At 55.3% G+C, this 22,906-nt stretch overlaps 1 protein-coding gene across 1 annotated transcript in view; it reads right to left on the bottom strand.

Moving 5' to 3' along the window:
• Positions 1-1,675: 1,675 nt before the first annotated feature.
• The window catches only part of RND2 (Rho family GTPase 2), a 29,137-nt gene continuing 7,906 nt past the window's right edge, over positions 1,676-22,906 (bottom strand). Inside the window, exons 3-5 of the mRNA XM_039516443.1 lie at positions 10,988-11,097; positions 5,170-5,304; positions 1,676-2,198 (exon numbers count right to left, since the gene is read on the bottom strand). Of these exons, the coding sequence (XP_039372377.1) occupies positions 1,950-2,198; positions 5,170-5,304; positions 10,988-11,097 (494 nt within the window). The 3' untranslated portion in view covers positions 1,676-1,949. The remainder of the gene's footprint in view (positions 2,199-5,169; positions 5,305-10,987; positions 11,098-22,906) is intronic.

The raw sequence follows: 22,906 nt of genomic DNA, 5'->3' as shown, positions 1-22,906 counted from the left end.
GCAGAAGTTGCCTAAAGGTTTTTGTTGCCTATCTATGTTTACCTGAGATGGGTGTGACCAGCCCTTCCCAGGTGAGAACACGCCATTGAGGATTATCATGGCTTTTTAATCCTTTGTTATACAAGATACTTAGTACAACTGGTGTTCATACAATGCCCAGGATCACAGATTTATTTCCAGGTTGTGCTCATAACAGTGCCTTAGATAACAACAGCTGGTGGCTTTATGAATTACTCACTTGACTGGAAGTTGCTGGTTGCCTAGTTAATGCATGTCGACTTAGAGTAAGTATTGAGCTGCTAGAGTGACTGCATGCAGCCAGGGGCGGCTCCAGGCATCAGCACACCAAGCGCGTGCTTGGGGCGGCAAGCCAGTGGGGGCGCTCTGCCGGTCGCTGCAAGGGCGGCAGGGAGCCTGCCTTCGGCGGCGTGCCTGCGGGAGGTCCGCAGAAGCCACGGGACCAGCGGACCCTCTGCAGGCAAGCCGCCGAAGGCAGCCTGCCTGCCGTGCTTGGGGCAGCAAAATGCCTAGAGCCGCCCCTGCATGCAGCCTAACATGCTGCTTCCCTCACCTGTGCCAGGCGTGCGTGCGTGCGTGCGTATGAGACAGAGAGAGAGACCCACAGTGACGCCCCCAGGAACGAGCTGATGACCCCATTTTGAGGGGCAGGGACCCAGTTCTGCTCCATTCATTAAAAAGAAAAAGCCAAGTGCCTTCTGTTTTCCCATGACATTGTTTATTAGATTCCTGCAGCCCCTCTACACAGATGGGCCCAGGCAAGGAGGTTGGTGTTTTTCCTTAAAGTGTCTGTGTGACATCAAGTCACAGTTAAGCTTGTAGTCAAAGGCATTAGAGGACATTAGAAGCAATGAGAGGTGGCAGGAGCAGGCTGGTTACAGAGGGCTAGCAAGGCAGGATGCTCCATCCCTCCCACTGGTATAATGGAGATGGGGGCGAGGATATTTGTGTGTGTATTCAAACCAAACAAACACAGGCACCATGCAACACGATCTGCGGCTGGGAATGGCTGGAGAACAGGCTTTGGATTGCTTTGTGGGATGCTGCATGCTTCGGGGTGCCCATGGCCGGGAGCGATACAGATACTCGCCTGGCTCTCAGCTGCTCTACACGCTCTCCCGAATCGCACCCGCTTGCTAAAGGGAATCACAGTTCACAGGGTGCATCTGCTGGGACTGACCTCTCCTCTGGGGCCAGGTCTCCCCCCCGGGTATATCACAATTGTTTAAACAGAGTTTGGATGTAATTAAAGTGTCTCGGAAGGGGCAAATTATCTGTCCTCCACTTGAGGTGGACTCAAAATCTCACTGGGTTATAGTCCACCCCAGGGAGCCTTCCCCTCCCAGCTCACGGACCCAGCTCTCCTACTTCCTACGGCAACCCTGCCTTACAGCCGGAGCCAGTCCCGTCCAGCGGTGAGTCACCAGCTGGGCACCAGACTCACCTGCTGCTTTTGGTCCTAAAAGATTATTGGGCTATTACTTCTTCGGCCCAGGAACACTGTCACCGACAGTTCCCCCCACTTCCCCGGCCTCCGTTCCAGACCCCACCGCCTGTCCCCGTGCGCACTGTGTGTAGGTACAACCGCACATACACAGGGAGATGTGTGTACAGGAGATTCACACACACACACACTCCCTTTTTCTTTACTTCATCACAGACTTTCCAGCACCTGAATATTCCTCTGCTGAGTGGTTCCTTTATCCCAAGCAGTCAGCACAGCAACAGCCAATCCAGAAGTCTCCATGGTGAGGGGGTGACACATACACCCTGATTTGCAGCTAGCATCTCTCAGACCTAGAGCCTAAAAGAAAAGCCTTGGGAAGGCAGGCTGGCTCCCGCAGCCAGTGCTGTGCCCTTGTCTAGGCCTGTTACTGTACAAAACAAACAACGCGCACACACACACACACACATTATTTACAGCCCATTTGTCACATGATGGAGCAGCTCTTGGCTCGGTCTTTCCTGATCTCTGTGTCATTCAACAAGTCCGTCCTGCTGGGCATCTGAGACGCCCGCTTCAGTCCCCGCTTGGAGTTGCTCCGCTTGAGATTCTTGTGCATCCTGTTGACGGAGGCCAGCGTGGTTACGTGGAAGACGTCCCGCACGCTGTTCTCGGAGACCTTGGAGGAGCATTCCACGTAGGCCACTGCCCCCATCTGCCGTGCCAGCGTGCTGCCCTAGGGATTGGGCAAGGGAGAGAAGTGTTTGCATGGCAGCCCCTGGCAGCATCCGGTCACATGGCATCAGCCTGTGTGTGCTGGCCGCTGCGGGCAGGAAGTGCAGCTCAGTGAGGAGCCGCTCTCTCAAGGCTAATTCGTCCCCTCTCCAAACAGTGAGAGCGCTGGGTGCAGACAAGCCGCCTGAGCAGCCGGCACTGCAGGTGCCAACGGGATGGCAGTGCCGGGAATGCTGATGTCAGGTGCTGGTTCACTGAGATCCCAGCTGTGGGCACAATCAGCCTGTGACAGGCAGGAGGGCCCGTTCTCAGCTGGCAGGACGGCAAGGCGGCCTCCCCCCCCCTCCCCAACTCTCGCTTGGTGTCCTAGGCGCGAGAGGGCTGGGTGCATATCCTCCCCCGCACTAGGCATTCAATTACAGGTTCTTCACATTCCTGGCCCCTGGGCAGGCAGCGTGGCCTGGGATTAAAGAACGTGTAATGACTTACTCAACCGCCACCCAGGCCTCGGCCAGCTCCACCTGCCGGAGCTCTGCCACGCTGGACGCTCGTGCCCAGGCAGGGCTCCAGGAGCTCGTTCGGGGCTGTGCCATTTCCAGTAGGGCTGGGACCACGTTACGCACAGAGAGGCCAGCAAGGGAGGGATGGGGGGGGCATTTCTGTGCTCCTGGTGGAAGTTAGAGCCGCTCAGCCGTTGTGGGGAGATGAGGGACAGTAAGTGCCATGCTCACCATGGTTAGATAATCAAGATAAATGAGGCCGACTGCCTGTGGGCAGCGAGAGAACAGGCTGGGTTGGGTTTCGTCACCACCCGCTTCTAACTACAAGAACATTTACCCCCCAAAACAGCTTCTTTCTCCTCTCCATCCTTTGCTCCCAGCTTGCCCCAGAGTTACCAGGCACTGGCTGTCCAGGCAGCTTCCCATCTATTAGACCCTTCTCTTGAGATTGGCACATTATTACCACGAATTATTTGAGACTGGGGTCCCATTGTGCTGGGTGTACACTGTGAGACCCTCCCTGGCCTGTCAAATAGACAAAGGCCAGAGTATTGTTCCCATTTTACAGGCAAGGAACTGAGGCCCATAGTAGTAGAGACTTTTCCAAGGTCACCCGTTGAACCAAGAGCTCCCCAGGCCAGTGCCTTAACCCCACACAGGTCCCATGGCAGACGGGACCCCTCCCCTCCAGTTCTGGATAATGGACCCTGAACCCCCGCTGCCTAAAAGTGGGAATTTGCTCAACACTCAGCCAGAGACCTGCTCCTTAAATGACTGGCGCGCTGGCACCTGGAAGGGGCAGTGGGAGGATGTGGGAGCTCTGCGTCTCCGACACGTGTTTGTGCCACCATCACAGCTGCCAGGCCTGCACCGACACCCCCGTGGTGAACCCGGAGGGGAAATCATCCCCTTGTCCAGTGAGTGACCTTGTGTCCTCAGCACAAGTTACCAGCATCAGAACAAGCAAAACCACAGCATCCTTTATCACTTCCCTGCAAGCTGACACTGACGCCATCAACAGAGAACAGGTTTCAGCCCACAGCCCGACAGCTCCAAAGGGGATGCCAGGAGGCTGCAGCCGGTGCAACATGTCTCTACCCCACCCCCTAGCAACGCCAAAGAGACACAGCTGAGGACTGAGCTCAGGGGCAAAGTGCTGCTGTCTCAGGCCTTGGCTGCACACAGTTGTGCCATTTAACCAAAGACAGGATGTTACATGGTGCAAACAGCTGTGTGGATGTGCCAATTTCAGTTTAAACCAGGTTAATTTCAGATCAGTTTGCATCAGTTAGGAATTGGTTTAAGACAAACTGAACTAAACTGCTCTTGCACCAAAACACAGGCCCATGCACTGGTTTGCATCAATTTCATTAAACAGATTGGAAAGGCTTCAGCTTCAGTGGGCCTTGCACTGGCCCCCTGCACAAGGGTGAATTTTTCCTTTGGGGCTTTCACCCCTGTTCACGCCATTGAAATCTGGCAGGTAAAGATGGTGCAGCAATTCCCATGCATCTTGCAGAATTGGCAGCACTGCCTTGGAGAGGTTATCGGATACTGGGCAGCATGCACCAAAGCAGCAGAAGGCAGGATTGAGTCTGCCTGTGATCACAACTCCTGCATGCTCTGGGGGAACGTGTCACACACCTGACAGCGAATGGCTCGTCCCGACCTGAGGGCCAGTCCCAGGGTAATTGGGCAGTGGCCTCCTTGGAGGGGTGGCCTAATGCAGCAGGACGGAATGAAGCCCAGCCCTGGTGCTAGATGCACCCACAGACAGCAGCTTCCTCTGCCTTACTCACCGCTTGCTCCAAGCTGAGGTCTCTCGTGATCAGAAGTAGAGGGTGTTGCCAGTTTGTGCAACAGCCTCCAACGGGCCATGATCTGCTCTGATAAGTGATTCAGCGCTAGGGCTCTGCCCCCAACTGGTCACTAAACGCTGGCTTGTGGCTTTCACTCCACCTAGGCTGCAGCAGCCGCAGCCGGCCCGGCAAGTCACCCTTATCACCGAGCAGCAATAGGAGGAGAGAGAACTGCAGCCTCATTTCCCAGCCTGGAGAAAGAGCTTCCGGAAGCCCTCCCACCTTAGAGCAGCCCCCCTCCCCGTTCCTTTACCACCCACTTTATAGGCGAGAGCAAGTGTCTTCATCACCTTCTAGGAAAGTAATTTTAGCTGTTAGGTGCTAACCAGAAACTGACGCCTGTGTGCAGAGTAACGGCTCCTGGGAGGCACCCGCAACCTGAATATTCAGTGAGAGCGCTAAGAATATACCCAGCCCGCATCGAGGGCGGAGAGAAGAGCGTCTCTGAGCCAGGGCTGCCTGCTCCATCGAGCCTGGGTCAAAGCAGCTCTGGCGCAGGCAGAGAGAGGCCTGCACAGCCAGTCCCTGGCACAATGGACAGGAGCTGGGCTGCCTGTGGCTAGCAGGACGTAGGGCATTCCCCTCCCGCCCTGAGTCCCCTGGAGAAGCACACCTGCTCATGTGTGACGGGGATGAGGCGCTGCTTGGAGAGCTCCCGGAGGGTGTTCAGATCTGTCCGCATGTCCAGCTTGCAGCCAACCAGCACGATCTTCGCATTGGGGCAGAACTCCTGGGTCTCCCCTTGCCACTGCGGGAGAGAGCAAAGCGGGGTCGGGGTGAAATGGCAGCTCGCAGGGCTCTCCCCCACCCCACCTTCATCCTGGCAGCTGAACAGCAGGAGCCAGCAAGGGGCATTATCAGACTCAGCCCTTCGGGCACAGCCCCTTCCGGCCAGCAGGGGGGCATAATGGGGGCACCTCAGGAAAGCAGGCAAGGGCAATCGTAATAGTGCTTTGTATCGGACACGTCTCCAGCTCCACTCCCTGACCAGAGCCAGGGAGAGAACCCAGGAGTCTCCCCCACCCCCCACGCTTTAACCCACTAGGGCCTACTCCCCTCTCAAAGCTGGGGACAGAACCCAGGAGTCCTGGCTCCCCATCCCCCCCAAACCCCCCCGCTTTAACCCACTGGGGCCTACTTCCCTCTCAAAGCTGAGGACAGAACCCAGGAGTCCTGGCTCCCCGTCCTTGCCCTCCCCACATCCCCCACCGTGGCTGGCTGGGCAGTGTATCCTAGGACCCCCCCTTGGCACGGTCAGCACAGAAAGGAGCTCTTTCCACAGTCTGATCGCAGCCAGTGAAGACCAGTCTCACATTTCATCCCCTTTTCAGTGACAAGAACCCCAAGGCCCCATCGCTGGAGCCGCGCTCCACAGGGACAGAGCGCTGCTTCCAGCAGGTATCTGCAGCTGGCTGGCAGGGGGCTCCCCAGAGACCCCAGGCAGCTGACAGGCCCCATTCCCGCCCCCCCTCGTGCCCACCCTGGCCTTCAGTTAGCGGCAGCTGGCCCCCACCCCAGCCAAGCTTCCCTGGGGGAAAAAAGAAAATTCTTCTCTCTGAACCGCCAGCTCCATCCTCACCCTCAGCTCCCTGGCTCGGCTCGATACCTGCGAATTACGAACCGGCACCGGACTCCCAGTGAGGGAGGGGCCTCGGCTGCACGCCAGGGCCCTGAGCCATGCTGCCGCCACCCCCGCCCCACTGGTCAGGGGGTTCAGAGACCCCACTCCTCGGGCCTCCGGGGTGGGTAGTGCCACCTGCCCAGCGCCCGAGTGAGAACAAGGCTCCACAGTTGGGGCAGGTCCCTCTGCAGCCGGGAGGGAAGGGAAAGTATCCGTGTGCCCAGGCCTCAAAGGCAGCTGGAGAGGCCAGGCACGATGGAGACTGCCGAGGTGGCGAGCAGGTCACCTGGTCAAAGGGCTACCCAGGGCTTGTCTGAACACAGCCGGCCACGCGCCTCCTGGAGGGCGGGATACAGCCCTTGTGAGCGAAGGGCCCACCTCGCCCTGCCAGTGTTACCCAGCCAGCAAGGGCCTGGCTCCAGCTCACAGGTGCTTGGAGGCAGCTTCTCCAGAACCCAGCACCCTTGCACGCAAACCTGGGTGCATTTCTCCCTCCCGCACTCTCTGACCCAGCTCCCTCGGGCCGCCAAGCCAGCCTGACTGGCAGATCTCCCTGCAAGCCAAGCTTACAGCAGCACAGAAACCGAAACAAGCAGACTGGCCCAATACGCCTCCACAGTTCCCGCGGTGGGAGTTTGCGTGGGCGCTTGGTTCGGAACAGCCCTGCAGCTGACAGGGGTTTCCCCTGCCAGGGCGGGAGCCCCAGCAACCCCAAATCAGTGGCACAAGGAGGGGAACTGATGTCAAAGAGGCCCGGGGTCCATGAGACACAGGGGTGTGGGGGGGGAGGAAGGGGTACGCAAGATCACACCTGGATTCGCTGACGCTAGACACACCAGAGGGGACTTGGCCGTATCTCATTACAAGCGCTCGGCCAACGCACATGCTGGGAGTGGCTGGGTACCTGGAGGCCAGGATGGGAAAACACAGGGACAGTCGCCTTTTGACCTTTTGAATCTAACGCAAGGCTTTAATGGGATGAGGCTGGGAGAAGCTGCAAAGCCCACCAGTGCAGATGCTGTTTCCAAGCTGGGGGCACAGCTGTTCGGAGCGTGATTAGCTCACCAGGGCACGTTATTGACTGTCACAGGCAGGGAATTAGCAGAGTGTCTCCTGAATAGGGGGCTTTCTGCTCACTTGTTCCAGACGTGCCTTACAGACCTGCTAAGCCTAAGCTCCCATCCCCCACCGTGGGCCCCCAGGAGGCCACTTCTGGGCTTAACTATGGAAAAGTAATGACCACGGAGTCTGGTGCACAGATCTGGCACTTCAAAGGGTGCCCCAGCTGAGCCCTCTGCACAACTGTTTCCAAGACACCGCAGTCAGCAGGGAGCTATTTGCACAGCAAACACGGAATTGGTTTGCAGTTGGGAGCCATCAAAGCCCGTCAGACTTCAGAACACAGCCATGGCCAGTGGCCTTAGGAACTGGGAGCCATGGACGGAACAAGCTAGGGCATCAAACGGCCATTTCCTCTGCTCTAACTGGCAGCTTCTGAAGCTCCAGCATGCAGCTCAGTGGCTGCAGCAGAAAAGAAAACCATCTCTGTGACTGCTCCGCCCCCGGCCCCTCTCCAAAGAAGATCTGTCTAGGTCGCTCTCGCTGTGATCTGGAGTCAGCTACCTGGCTACGTGCTCAGTGCTGGGAGGTGCAGCCAGACAGTGAGCAGAAACTCCCAGCATCTCAACTCATCCAGCCTTCACTCAGAACTAGCAATATCCTACTAGAGGAGCTGATGGGAAAATATACCAGGCAATTAAAAAATGACCTGGTGCCCACGGTCTGATGGGAAAATATATGGCTCAGAATAGCACCGGTTTCATTCTGCAAACGTCAGGACAGAGCAGCCACAGCTGGACTTGGAGAGAGAGAAAAACCATCTATTCCACCAGGAGAGTGAGTGGGGCACAGGGTTTGCTTCCCCACAGACTGTCCACACCTGTGGCCAGGGACACACGCAGCCTCTGTGCTGCTCAGCAATTCGAGCCCACCAGCAGCTGATTGCACAGGTCACGGGAGATTCCACAGTCTGACATCACTGCCAGCTGCCATGACTCAGACTTCTGATGGCAGGTGCCTAAAATTCCTTTGTAGTTTGAACGCAAACATCAGCATTCTGCCGGGGGATAGAGATCCCGATCCCGGACAAGATGGAGCAGCAGGATCACCCGAACTAGGCTCCAAACGACTGCAGCCCCGAAATGACACACTCCCCTGCACTGGAGAGAGAGGGGCCTGATTCTGGTCTGTAACCAGGCCGAAGTTAATCTGCATGAGGCAGATGCTGGAGAGGGGCACACAGGGACTGGAGTTTGCCGTAGGTCCCACGCACAGGGCTGCACTACCAAGACCTGTGAGGATTAAGGCAGTGCACCACGAACGCCCAGGCTGTATAAACTAGCAGGCTGTTTGTTTGGATTCTCTCAGGTGGCTCCTTCCCCCTCAGTGCAACGTGCTGTTTGTATAATCTAAGGCTCCACGAATCAAACGCTCGTTCAGGTTTTGCATCCTAGGCATCAGATGGACAGAGAATAAAGATTCCTCTGCTGAATTAGCATCTTGATCCAGGGCTGGAATAGGCAGCTTTATTATCCTTACTTTATTTGATATCAAAAGCTAAACCCTATTTCCACTTCATGGCGTCTTAGGCATTCTCCTCACCTCTGAAAGCTGCAAAACTTGCGCCAAAGGAAACAAGGCATCTACTCAGAGGTACTTAAGAAATCCCTGTTGATTCAGGGTTTATTTTAAGTTGCCATATCAAAAAGACATTGCCTAATTGTATTTGAGGCATCTGGGAAGGCTGTGCGGGGAAGAGTTTGCATTTAACAGCGCAGGAATGTCTGCAGACAGAGCCATAAATAAATGCCAGCTCAAGACAGTTATTAGTGGGTTTCTTGCTCATTAAGGTAGAAGTGATTTGCTGTCGCTATTATTCTGCAGATCCTTAAACTGGGCAATGAGTCTCCTTACTGTCTGCATGCAGCCTGCTGCCCTCTAAACAGAGAGAGTCAGATCCAGGGAGCTGCTTTGGATTCAAACACTGAGCCACTGACTGAGTTGTTAAAAGGTCTTTGTCCTCCTCGCCAGGATCTCACAGTCCCAGCCCCACCTCCCAGTGCTCCCTATCAGTAGGAACAGTTGAACAAGAGGCATTTGCTTCAGCTCAGCAGTTGGCCAAACTTTGGGGGGGTCACCAGGCCAGACACCACAATGTGACTTATTCAGAAGCCAGAGTCTGGGCCAGTCCAGTAACTTGGGGCTTGTTAGCGGGAGCAACAATAGATTTCTGTAGATCCTTTCACTCCACAGGACTCCAAAATGCTTTTCAAAGCCGGTATCAGTCCCGGCGCCCCTCTGGAGTGGGACAGAGCAGCTATTTCACAGAGCACAGCAATGGTGCACTGCAGTGAGAACCTACTGGAAATTGCAGGCGTCTCAGTCAACGGAATGTAATAGCCCATCTGAGTCTGGCCAGGATGCTGGGGTAACAGGAAGTGCTATCAGGTCACAGATGTGGGTTTTGCAGCTCACCAGAAAGGAGGCTGCTCCGACAGCATGATACCCGTAAGCAAAATTCTGGGTCATTGGGTCACTCAGTGCTAACTCAGAGGGAAGTGCTTCCCCAGCTCCATTCCCTGCAGTGCCGTGGGTTGTCCCTGGTAGCCTCCCATCTCTGCACCACATAGCGCATGCAGGTCTGCTGAAGTTCTACCCAAAATCTGTTATTCCTGGGTAGCTCTAAAGATCTGACATACTATTACCAGCCACCCAGAACGGCTTTGCTGGAAGGTGCTAAACTGCCACCAGACAAACCTCTGGCTGCTAGTGGAGAAGCTTGACCAGTCAGTCAGCTCAGATTTATGCTGCCAGAGGCAGGCAGCATCCAAGTGGCCATGGACCAACCGTGGCCCTCTGCCTCCCTGCCTGGCCAGCATCCTCGTGCCAATTCATCTTATTCTCAGACAGGTCTGAGATTCAGTGGCACAGCTGGTTGTTCGTTGCCAGTCTGTGGGGAGCTGACCGCTGCCCTCTCCATGATGCATACACTGACCCGAGGGGGACTGAGCCAGCTAACGAACTCTCCAGTCACAAGAAAATGGACACTGGAGGCCACTTCTCGACTCTGCCATGAGCTAATTCCTAGCACGCTGGCTCCTGCGGGTGCTAACCAGGGCTTTGAGATGCACAGCGCTTTCCGAGGTCTTCATTAAAAACAGAACACCTGCCAAGCCACCCCACTCCTACACAAACGCCCCCCTTCTCCAGCCCTCCAGGAGCTGCATTATTCATATGGGCTCCTTTCAGATTGAAATGCGGCACTTTCCGCAGCAGCCCAGGTGCGGGGAGGCAGTAGCTGCTGTCGAGGGCAAGGATGAGAAAAGTGGCCTCCGACCTGGCTCACAGCAGGGGACTGGCCCCTCCAGAAGGGCACAGGTATCAGGAAACTCACTCCAGGAAAAGCTGGTCCTTTCCCAGGCAGTGTGAGCACCCTGGGGGAGGGGGAAGGACACAGGGTGAGCAAGTGTGCCCAGGGCATCTTGCCCCACCACTCACGGCCCTGTCCCTGCAAGCGGAGAGCCTGACACCATTCTGAGCTGGGTGTTAGACAATGGCCAGGACATGCTGCCAGACCTAGAGGGTCAACAGGGCATTCACCTGGCCCATGGCAATGCCCTGACCCCATTTCCACCGGCCTCGGGCTACAAACTCCCAGAGGAGCAACAGGCCTCTGGGCGTGGCACCCTGGGCTGTATTGGAAAAGCCTGCTTCACGGGACAGCGGCCATGACAGAGCATCGGACACTGACCTTCTTGAGTACACTGTCCAGCGTCTCTGGGCGGCTGATGTCAAAGCAGATGAGCACGGCGTCCGAATCGGGGTAGGCCAAGGGGCGGACATTGTCATAATACGCTGAGCCTGCAACAGAGAGAGGGAGGCGAGCCGTTAGTGGAGACATGTTCCACACCCCTGGAGCCAGGCTGTCAGTTATTCCTGGGGCCTGGGGAGGGCAGGCCAGGTAGGCAGGCCTGTTTGCTCTCCCAGGTGCCAGCATGTTAATCCAGGCATAGCTGATGGTGCGATTGCTACAGAACTGCCCAGGCAATATAATTAATGCCAATCACTCTGGGTTTATGGACAATAGAACCTGTCAAACTAATCTGATTTTTTTTATGAGATTACAAGTTTGGTTGATAAAGGTGATAGCGTTGATGTAATATACTAAGACTACTGTAAGGTGTTTGACTTGGTACCACACGACATTTTGATTAAAAACTAGAATGAAATCAAATTAACATGGCACTTCAAATGGATTAAAAGCCAGCTAACTGATAGATCTGAAAATGTAACTACTGAGCAGGTGTTTCTCTAGTGGGGTCCTGCAGGGATCTGTTCTTGGCCTTGCACTATTTAACATTTTTATCAATGACCTGGAAGAAAACATCACCACAATCAGCCAGATTCCCCCTTTTTTTGGGTACATAAAAATGTGCCGTGTTTGGAGAATAGGCCATAAATAGAGGAACTCCGATTCTGTATTCTGCAGGATTTCTGACAGAGCTGGCAGGGTGCGTGCACTGCTACCCACCCACCCAGCCCACAAATGCAAATGTCAGCCATTAAAGTCAGTATCCCATCATGTTTTTATTTGAAGTGCATTCTGCGTGCGATTGTAAATGCCTCAGTAAACAGTAATGGAGCAATCAGCTCACTGCTACTTAAAAACACTGTTACAGTTTTATATTTGGCTTTACAATGGCTTAAGCTTCCGGGAGGGGTGAGCAGCAGCTGTTCATTTCTGAAATGGGAAAGCAGAGACACCCGAGTCCTTGTTGAATTCACTGTTCTTTTTTCCTCTTTCACCAAAAGAATCTCCCACCCCGAGGGTGCGGAAACAGGACACGCTTCCTGTGGGCAGCCCCTTGGGATACTCTTGGCCAGCACTTTCCCACTGTGCGGGAGGAAGTCCGAGCACCCAGGCCTGGTGTCCAGTGGCCCCTTGATGGATCGCAGCGCTTGATGAATTATGGATGATGACAGTTCACATTTCCGGAAGGGCGAGAGGAGAATAGGCTAATTCTCTGCCGGAGTTTCTGGCCATGAGAATCTAGCTCTCCACCCCTGTCACTGGCTAAGAGAAGGCTCCGCCATATGGGCTGGGACGCATAGCACCAACCGGGAGCTTGGCAGACAAGAGGACAAGGCCCTGCCCCAAACTGCCTCCCACTGAAATATCCCTCTCCTCCATGGAGGGAGGGGGAAATAAGCCACCTCCTCGGAGCAGGGTTTCCTCCTCTGCGTGGACAGGCTGAGCATGGAGACCTATTCATTTCCTGCTCAGCCCTGGAGAGGGAGAACATTCTGATCTCCCCATCCCCCCAGCACCATCAGGGCTCAACAGGCTTTCGGGGACTCCTAGCAGAACACACGTGCTAACCCTGCAGAGCCCTCCTACTATCACTGAGCAGGACACATCAACTCCGCCCAGCCAAGGCCATGCCAGAACCCTAAGACCAGCCCCACAGGTGCTGTGCATGGCTGCCATCTGCTCCCTGGTGGAGTGCTGCATGCTGAGGCCTGGTACTGAAACACAGCGGAGTCGTAGGCTGCATGTTAGAATCCCCTGAACCATGGAGGGGAGGTCAACAGATCACGGGTCAGATAGTGCAGTTCCACACGCCAACAGCCCAGTGAGCGTTCAGGAAACCTAGAAGGCTGGGGATAGGGAACCGGACAGGACTCAGCTCACCACGCCCCGTAGAGACAAGGTGGGTGAGGTAACATGTTTCCGCTAGTGAAAGAGACGTGCTTTCCTTGCCCACCTTGTCTCTCTCATGCCTGGGACCAACCCAGCCACAAGAACACTGCAACCTGTACGAATTAGTGGACGCTGTTACCGAGCACGTCTTACCCAGAGCCAGAGCCGCAGCGATAGGACATGAGGGAGCTGGGGATGGGACTGTATAGAGGGAGCAGCTCCTGACAGCTCCACGGTGCATCTGTGAATCTCAGACGTCCTCCGTTCGTTAGGGTCACATCTGTCCCAGAGTGATCCCCATCTGGGGAGGGGTGTCCCATTCTGGGAGCCCAAAACGCCTTGAGCCTGATTTTCCAGAAGTGCTGAGCACTCAGGACTCCTGAGGACTAGAGGAATTCAGACTCGTGGCCCCAGCCTACCCAACTCCAGCACAGGGCACCCGCTTTTGAGCGATCGGACTCGGATGCTCCAGTCTGGGCCAGTTAAGGCTCCTGGCCCAGGAGGGAAAGTCACCACCAGCCTGCACGAGAGAGCCCCCTGCACATTGCACCTAGAGGATGCCCAGCCAGCGCCCCACTCACTACACCAAAGCAGCAGGGCAAGCTCCCACCTGCCATAACTGCCCGAAAGCCCGGCCTGCCCCGGCGTTCCCCATGGGAAAGGGCTGGGGGAGCACTCTCCACTTGTCTGTGGAGGAGGCAGCCAGCATGCTGAGAAAGCCCCCGGAACGCTGCACCCTGCAGATCCATCCGGAGAGTCCTGACCCAGCCTTAGGCCCCAATCACCTTGTCTGTGGCTGGCAGATCTGACACCAGCAAATCCCTCCCATTCCTAGCTGTCCCCGCAGCACAGAGCGGACCCCATGCCCACTGAGATGGAGGCTGCTGGTTACGGTAGCCAGAGCCCAGCAGGGCTGAGCTCCACTAGGCAGCCGGTTTCCAGGCCCCTCTTCCAAAGCCAGTTCGGCAGCTCGAGCTGTGGCACAGTCCAGGCAATGATTGACACAGGCTTTGCTGTCAGAACAGGTCACGGGTCCCTCCCCGCTACACTAGGACCCAGCTAATGGACACGGGACCCAGCACAGATCTCTGTGCACTCAGCAAGGAGCTTGGACAGAGTCTGTACAGAGAGACTATCCCCTTGTGTGGGCAGGACTGCACCCTTCCCCTCCTGCCAGGAGGGCCCCACACATCCCCTTGTTAGAGTTCCCAAGTTTTAAATAAAGGTCTCCGGATGCCTCCTCCCCTCTTCCAGTCTGGGCATCTTTCCCTTTTGTGCAGATTTCGGCTCCTCTGAGCACAGTCATTGCTACAGCAGTGTATCATAGCAACATGCCATTTCCTGCAGCCGATCCCGCAGGGCTGCGGAGCACGCCTGGCCGGGCGAGGATGCTGAGTAATGGAGCACGAGCACAGCCCTTTACTTAGTCTGTGCACCACTGGCAGTGTCACTACCCTCCCGAGTCTCACACGTTTCAGCAGCTTCTCCGGCCACGTGAGCATGCGCTCGCTGTTCGGGGGCTGCCAGGGCAGTGGGGGCTCCCGCTGATGGGGAGGAGGCTCCAGGCCAGAATGGCCTTCGCGCTCCCTGACATGCTGCTCCCAGCTCAGGAGCTTGAGAGGCACAGAAGCAGAGTTTGGAGTCACACCCGTGTCGCTCCTGGCTGGTCCAGAAACCCACCAGCTTTCCAGAGTCCATTCCAGCCGTGAACAGCAAGGGCTGGAGCAGACTCTGCCTGCCCTAGGAGGCCCGAAGCCAGAGGTGTTCTGAGGCAGAGCAGAGGTGGGGCTTGGTTTCATATCTCCTGAAGACCCAGACTTTCCAATGGTCTTTCGGGGAAACGACTCAAATTCGCCTGGGGGCCGTTTTAGAATTTCTGCAGCCAACACTTTGATTGTCAAAGGCCCCAGTTCCCCCAACACCGACTCTGGCTTTGATTGGCTTGCTGACCACTCTACGCCTTTCAAAGATTCCAGTGAGACGCCCTGGAGACCTACGGTTTAGTGCTTTCAAACGCACGCACGGGCTCGTGGGTCTGTGGAGCCAACCTGCCAGAACTGCCTAGGACATACTCCCTTTTGGACCCAGGTCTGCAGGAAATCTGTCCATGATTAAAGAGAGAGAGAGAAAACTAGACTGAGTCAGTCCCCAAAGTCACTGTCAAAAATAAAACAAAGCGTCTGAAATTCGGAGGTGAATCGCTCCTCTCCCTTAGCAGCACCATGCCAGGTTGCAACTCAGCCAGAGATTCTCCTGTTTGGCAAGGGACTGCAAGGCGCTGTTGCCTTCACACCCAACAGTGCTACGCTCCATTTGTTGTGTCTCAGCTGTTCTGAGCGATAATGAGACTCGAGCACGGGGCTCCTCCAGCCAACACTGGCACGTTCCAAGCTGGGACAGTGAATATGGATGCAGAGTCCCAGGCGGCTGGGCAAGAGGCCCCCACGGCCCCAGCTTACGCAGCACAGAAAGCTGCAAAGGGGCCTGAATCTTTGAACCTCACACTCTACAGTGAATCCTCTGGGTAAACTCTTCCTCCAGAGCCCACAGATGCTGCAGTGCATCCTGCTTCCTGGAGTCCTACCAGGAACATCCTTTCCGGAGCAAGGCAGCAGCTCCAGCCAGCTCCCTGTGCCGAGCACAAGCCAGCCCACAGACTGCAGAGCCTGCTGAGAACGCTCCCCCTTCACTAGAGGGATCCCAGCTCCCAGGCACTGGGCGAACAAGCCCACTAGCTGAGCACCCTCAGCCTCCGCTTTGTGCGGGGAGGGGGCTCGGCTCGTTTTTCTCACCTGGTGCTCATAGAAGGCCCTGGCTCTGTGCAGAAGGTTCACACCACTTCTGCCAGTCCTGGCATGGCATCAGGCTATGTAACGCTCCATCTCCACTCCCAGCTCAGATCACACATGGGAAACCATGTGGCCATAGCTGTAAATAACAACACCCAGCTTCCTAGCCAGCACCTTGCATTGCAAAATCTCCAGCACATCATTCATTCATTCATGCCCGTCACCCCAACCGGGGTATGGGCCGCCAACCACAGATCTCTCAGTCTCTCTTCCTGGGCCATTCATTTCTGTCTTCCTGGTTAGCCCATTTTTTTTTTTAAACCTGAAGAGGTCGTGTCGCAGGTATTTCTTGGGCGGCCTCTTTTCCGCTTGCCTTGGGGAACATGTAAAGAGGCAGACACAGCGACCCTGCAGCCCCCACCCCTCTGGGCAGCATTCTCACCCTGCTTTGCTATAGGAACCGGATGGGAGATACTGCTTGGCCCTTAGCTAGACAGAGGATTCATTTTCTAGCCTCAAAGACTGAATACACAGGAGTGACTCTGATACACACCCTTCCCGGCAAACATCCCCCCAGGCTGGCTGGGAAACCCTGGGCGTTTGGGGGATGGATGAGGACTAGCCGAGAACAAAGCTCTGCCTTAGGAACAAGCACAGCATTCAATCACACAGAGCCTCGCCAATCCAGCCGCTTTACAATTCCGAGTGCTACAATCCGAGTTAATATTACATGAAGTGCCAGCTAACCAACTGCTTTCCTGATTAGTCACTGCCCCAGCAGGTCCAGCGAGGATGGAGGTGTTAATAAATAATAGGAGATTTTATTCATCCTGTGAAAATCCCAACATGCTTTACAAACGCATGGGATAAAGGAATATTTCACCCAGCCCGAGGGAGGCTGGAAGACAACAGCGATATGACAGCACACAGCAAATCTACACAGTCATTTGGGACGGGGAGTAAAGAAGGACAAGACTGAGGAAGGATGGTCAGAGCACCAGTCTGGGGCTTTGGAAACATGAGTTCAGTTCTCTCCTCCACCACAGACTCCCTGTGACCCCAGACCAGTCACCGAGTCTCTCTGCCTCGCCACTGGGATAACAGCCCTGCTTTCCCAGAGAGCGAGCGAGGACAGATGCATGAAAGATTGCGAGGGGTCAGACAGCGAGAGAGGCCAGGTAAGCGCCTTGGAGACTGAGGACGGCCGACTGTGGCGATTACCCCAGTGGGACCGACGGGACCAACCAGGTGGGATCTGTAAGGTCCACATGCGGGCAGGAGCATCACCCCAGGGCAGTCCTCCGCACCTATTCAGAGGGAAGAGCACCCCCTGCTGGGGAAAGACCACTTCCTGCAGCCCCCAAGTTTCCCCTTGGGGGTCTTCCAGCCAACTGTGCTCTGAGCATAGCCCTGGACAAGGGTCTATCCCAAGGTGAAGCGCTGCACGGGGGCAGGGAGGTGGAAAGAGCGAATACGTGGATGAGCTCTACCGAGTTCACAGCCTTCGCCTGCCAGGGCAGAGGCAGCACAGAAGGTGGCGTGGAGTGAATCTACAGACGCCAGTCAGGTGGCATCCAGCTTTCTGCCAGGGCAGCAGCCTGGGAACACCTCTACCAGGTACAGAGCTGCACAAGGGAGCAAGACTGGGCTCCGGGTGCCAGTGACTGAACTTGCAGCCTCCTCCGTGACACAGCCATGCACTGGGGAGCAGCGAGCCACATCTCCCTGCTGCGTGAGGACAGGATGTTCTGGCTGCACCAAGTAGCCCATGAATGGGATAGGAGCAGAACAGGGAGGGAACATGACGCTCCAAGGCAAGCCTGAGGGACGTGGGCTTCATGCATACCCCCCTTCCTGGGCTGCTGGCCCCTCCTCAGCTTTGTCTAGAAGGAGAATTCACGGAGACAAGCCTGAACCCAGTGTAAACCCCTTACTGTTTCCATCCAGTCCAGGCCAGCAGATGCCACTGCCTGTCTGGCCCTTCCTTGCTCCCTTCCTGCCCTCTGCAAAATCCTGCAATTCACCGGCCTGAGTAAAGCCTTTCTGAGCGATAAATGCAGTTGGGTTTTTCTCTCCTGCATCCACCTTTGTGCTTTGAGGTGTCCTTGAATGGAGCCTCCTGCAGCAGGCAGCTCATTTGCATGAGAAAGGCACAGATCGTATATAACAGCCCCGCTATTGTCCCGTCCCAGGACCTGTCCAAGGGAAAGTAAAGGAGTGTAAAAGACCCTGGACTGAAAACTTGACAGTGAATGAAAGGGACAGAAGTGGCAGCCTTCCCAGAAGTCTTTGGTAAACAACAGCCAGGCCAGTCCCCATGGGGAGCTGGGAACCGGCCAGCTGATTTTCTAAGAAATGTTTGGTGCCATTTTCTCTGCAGATGCACTGAGAGGGGGACGCCCTCCCACGTCTCCTGGCAGCTACCGAGGGCCAGCTGAACACCGGGAGTGTGCAGGGAAAAGCGGCCCAGCCTTCAAGAGCTGGTTAAACAGCCTTGCGAGGACACGCCTAGTCCCTTTGTCCCTCCCAGTACAGAGTGTGGAGAGGTTTGGGGGGTTGCATGCTCTGAGTCTACTATTTGTCTGTAAAAGGCCCAGCTGGCATTTACAGGAAGCAAGTATGTCATGGGAATCCAGCCACTAGCCTTGCCAGCTTGGGATGGGCCCGGCCCTGCAGAGATCCCTTCACTGAGAAGGGTGTGCAGTGCCCGCCAACAGCTACACGAATCCATGTGCACCAACTGCAGACACATCCCTAGATCCTTTACGTTGGGGACTGGCCCAATACCAAAGCACTCAGCTGCTGGCGATGCCAACCATCGGGCCTGGGAGCTTTTTCTGTCTCACTCTGGAATTCCTTCTGATGCATCTTCCCGTCTTGCAAAAACTCTCAGGAATACGCCTGCTTCCAAGCTGCGCATCCTGGAAAAGCCATCCAGTCAGAGCCCTGGGAATGGCACTCTGTGCCCTCAGAACCCCACCACACCACAGGCCCATTCTGAACAGGGGCACTGTACACACCATTTAATAAAAGCTTCACAAGAGAAAGCTGGTTATTTATAGAGCACCAGCAATCGGACCGACTCTTGGCAGAGGTGCAGGAAGGCAAGGTCCCCGCCCGAACGACTTTACAATCCTGAAACTACAGAGAAAAGTAGCATTGAAAGAGAACTGGCTCAATGTCTCTGGAATACGACAGAGCAGAATATTTAAATGTCCCACCTCTTTATAGCTAGAACTGATGGGCAATATAAGCAGGAGGCTAAAAAATTAGCTACTGCAGCTTTTTATACAGCAGTAGCTGTCAAGTCAGGAAGATGATCTGAGCTTTCTTTCATTGGCTCAGAGATCAGCTTCGTTCTCCTGATCTGAAACAAGCCCCGTTCCCCCTGAATAAAAGTCAGAGGAATTTCTTGTCAATTGATTCGCAGGCAGCAGCGATATTCCTGAGCAGATTGCTGAGTGCCCTCCTGACCCCAACTCAGCTGGGCACAAAGAGAGCTCCGGGATGCCTGACCCCAGCCTAGCTGTTCATTGTGTGCAGTGGTTGATAATGCAGTCCCTGCTGATACAAGCAGCTTATTTCAAGCAGTGGCATGGTGTACATCCCAGTTCAGGCAGAGGCAGGAAGCAAAGGATTCTGGTGACAAACCCAGGTGAGACAGCAATCAGGGCCCTGCTAATTGGGAGAGCATGACAACAGCTGAGCAGCGAGGAAGCCCAAAAGCATCCACCAGAATCCAGAGCTGGGATGTTAGCAGCACAAGTGGCACAACGCAGCAACTACTATTCTTATCAAAGATAAAGGTCAATGGCACCAAAAGTGAAATGGATCTAGTGAAACGAGGGAGAACAGAAGCAAGAACACTCCAACCTCCACCCTGCTCCCCAGCTGCAGCTGGAGGCGGTTCCATGTCTGCAGACGAAATGCAGTGCTTGTACCTGGCCCTTCTCTAGCACTTTTCACCCCGAGATCTCAAAGCCCTTCACAAAGTCTTGTTATCCCATTTTATTTATTTCTTGGCACTTAAAACAAGCCGGAAGACGTCTATCTGCTGCTCTGGGCACCCTAACGTTATTAAAAGCAACAATTCAACATAAAGAAACCCAGCTGCAGCCGACCCCCTCATCAAAATGCCGTCCCCAACACAACCAAACAAGCAGGCTTTCCCAACATGCACCTGCTGATGCATTTCTCGCCTCATCTTGAGACTCCTCCATGAACGGCATTTACCACAGGGAGACAGGACGCCCAGGGACTTCAGAAGGAGTTTTGGCCAAGGATGCCCTGAATTGCTCTGCAGAAGTTACAGCTTAACAAGAACAAGTCAGCCACCTTTAGGCCAGTCCTCAGTGGGGATCTAGGGGAGGCGATTCAACAGCCTAATACCCCAAGAGTCTTAGCTGAGATTTGCGCCTGGCAGGACATTGCTGCTGCTCCTGCGATGTTGCTGTAACCCCGAAGTCTGCGAACACCAGGCAGAATAAGCGATCATCTGGAAAGCGCATGACTAAGACAACAGCTAATCAGCTCAGACAATTAACCTCTGCTCCTAATTCTTGTGCTGCACATAGAAAAAGCCAACGAGTAAATTACCAACTGGCCCAGCTGGTGGGTTTTCCGAATGGAGGTGACCAGAATGAAGGGGGTGTGGGATTTACCCACCGGGGGGGGCAATTTCTGGGCCTCTCGCCAGGCCTCATTACTGAACAGTTGTCACTCACAGGAAGTCCAGCTTGTGTAGTTATTGGCAGAGGAATCCCCCAGTCGAGGCGAGGGTCCGGGAGCTGATACCAAACTCTCCCCGTGGATGTGGCAGCTCACGGAGGGAGAGAAGCGCACTGGTTCACACCCCCGCACTGCTGCGGGCTGAAGCCCAGGCCCGGCAGTAAGGAGGCTCCAGAAGGGCCATAAGACGAGCTTTGCTGCACACCCAGCCCCGCCCCCTTCCCTTCTCCTGGGGAGCCCTGGGACTGGGACGGGCGTTTCCAGGCGTTCAGCACACTCCGCTTTGCACACGCCAGGCCCAGACCCATCCATGAAAGCCCCGGGCCCAGCACCTGGGAAGCCCCTTTGCAGCATGTGCAGTTTGCGCCACAGGGTTTCAATGGAGCAGGCAGGTCTCTAACCCAGATGGCAGCTGTCTCAAGGAGACGCAGGGAGCAGTTTTAAATGCCCCAGAGCATGTCGTGTTGTGCAGATGGCCTGGCTTGGGAAAGGAGGGGAGATTGGCTCCCCGGGCCAGTGAGAACGGGCACGTGAACGTGCAGGGCGTGGTGGTCTCTGGCTGCCTGGCTGGCAGCCAGTTCTCAGAGTGCCTGGGCAGCGGCCCCAGCACACGCAGCGCCCCCAGCCCGATGCCAGAATCACGCTGGTGGCAGCTGATGAAGTAGACAAATGAGAAAAGTCTCTGGACGTGACCGTGACACATCAGGAAGCCAGAGACCTTAGGCACCACAAGCACATTCCAGATTCTCCCTGGTGCCTCCTAATCCAGTGCCTGGATTACAGCAAGGAACGGACATGGCAAGCCCACAGGTTCCCTCGGCGTAGCTTGGTGCAGGCACCATGCCACTGGGCTGCACAGGGACATGTCTCTGGGGCCAACTGAGCTCATGCAATTATCTCCCAACCAGCTGAGATGCTCCATGCTTTGAGTTCCACATGTATAAGTGGCAAATGGCTGACAGCCCGGCTAAGAGCACAGGGGCTTCTGCCCGCACTAGGGGCTGGAGCTCATAAACTTGTGCACTTTATTTCTCTGGAGAGCCTGGCATTAAAGGAATGCTGTGTCCTCCTCACCATTCCCAAACGGAGCAGGGTCCTGTAACACCATGTCGTTCCGGCTCATTCACAGCGAGCTGGACCTTGTGCGATCCGCCACCCCTCCCCCCTACTCCGGCATTCACCCACAGCTCCCGCCCCCATGGAGCGGACAGAAGTTTATTCGCATTTCTGGAAGGGAAAAGACATGGGATTCTTGTTACCAGTCTGGCTGCCTCTGCCCCTTTGCTATTATAAAGACAAGCCACTGCAGGGCCCGGATTCCTAGGGGACTTGCTGCTCCAGCGGGCTTTCTGCAGTTCTGTTTATGTTGCCTGCCGTGATAGGAAACTTCCCCTCCCGTTATTTGTATTGCTGTGTATTTCGCTAGCAGGCGCCCTTCAGCCAGGCACTGCAGATGTGCCGAGGAAGAGACCATCCCTGCCCCAAAGCACTTACAGTCCAACTAGAAGAGACACAGAGCTGGGGAAGGGGAGCGTTATTCTCCCCATTGTACAGAAGGGGAAGCATGGTCCGGAGAGAGCAAGTGACTGGGCCATGGTCCCACAGGGAGTGTGTGTCAGAGCAGGGAATGAACCCATTGCTCCTAAGCGGCAGCACAGCCCTTAACACCCGCCTCTCACTCCTAAACCAGGTCACACTCCCATCACTACCGCCTCTCCAGCCCTGTCCACCAGCAAATCTCTGCATGCTTTATAGGCCTGTAAGAAGGTTAGCCTGCCAGCCAGCCTGTGAGATGGAGAAAGGCCTGTCACTGCAGAGAGCCACACCCTGCCCCCTCCACGTGGGGGCCAGAACTGCACTGCTTGGCAGAAAACCACACAGCACCCGAAACCCCAGCGCCCCCTCACTTCACTGCTGCACGGACCTGATCCAATCCCATGTACCCCGTCCTGCTAAATGACCCCTGGGCCATCCCTGCGCAGGGAAATCAGCCTCTGCTAGCATCTTCCCAGACACACAGGAAATCTATTTCAAGCATCAGCATTTCTGCCGCTAGCCCTGCAACTCCTTAAACTGCTGTCCGATTGGTTATTGACCTGCATGAGAATGTGAACCAGCTGCACATATATTTAGGCTTAACTACTTATTTGTCCTGAGGCAGGACACAAGTACGTTGGCGGGGGGCATTTGAGGAGTTATTCTGGGATGAAAGGGCAGCTCTGCATTTCTCCTCTGCCTCAGAGAGCGAGTGACACTGAACTTCTCCTGTCCTTTCTCTGGGACTAAAAGAACCCGCCGTGGTGATCCTGCAGGCACTTCCCTGGGACTCTGGGAATGAGAAAGCACCAAGAATCCATGGCAAGGTCACCCTTAAACCCCAACCCTATTCAGCTCCTTAATCTCATCAACATTCCTCACCAGCTCCCACTGAAGAGGGATTTGTTATCAGAAG

The sequence above is a fragment of the Mauremys reevesii genome, linkage group 27 (assembly GCF_016161935.1).
Source record: "Mauremys reevesii isolate NIE-2019 linkage group 27, ASM1616193v1, whole genome shotgun sequence".
Taxonomy (NCBI): domain Eukaryota; kingdom Metazoa; phylum Chordata; order Testudines; family Geoemydidae; genus Mauremys; species Mauremys reevesii.
This window is presented reverse-complemented; position numbering and strand designations above follow the sequence as displayed.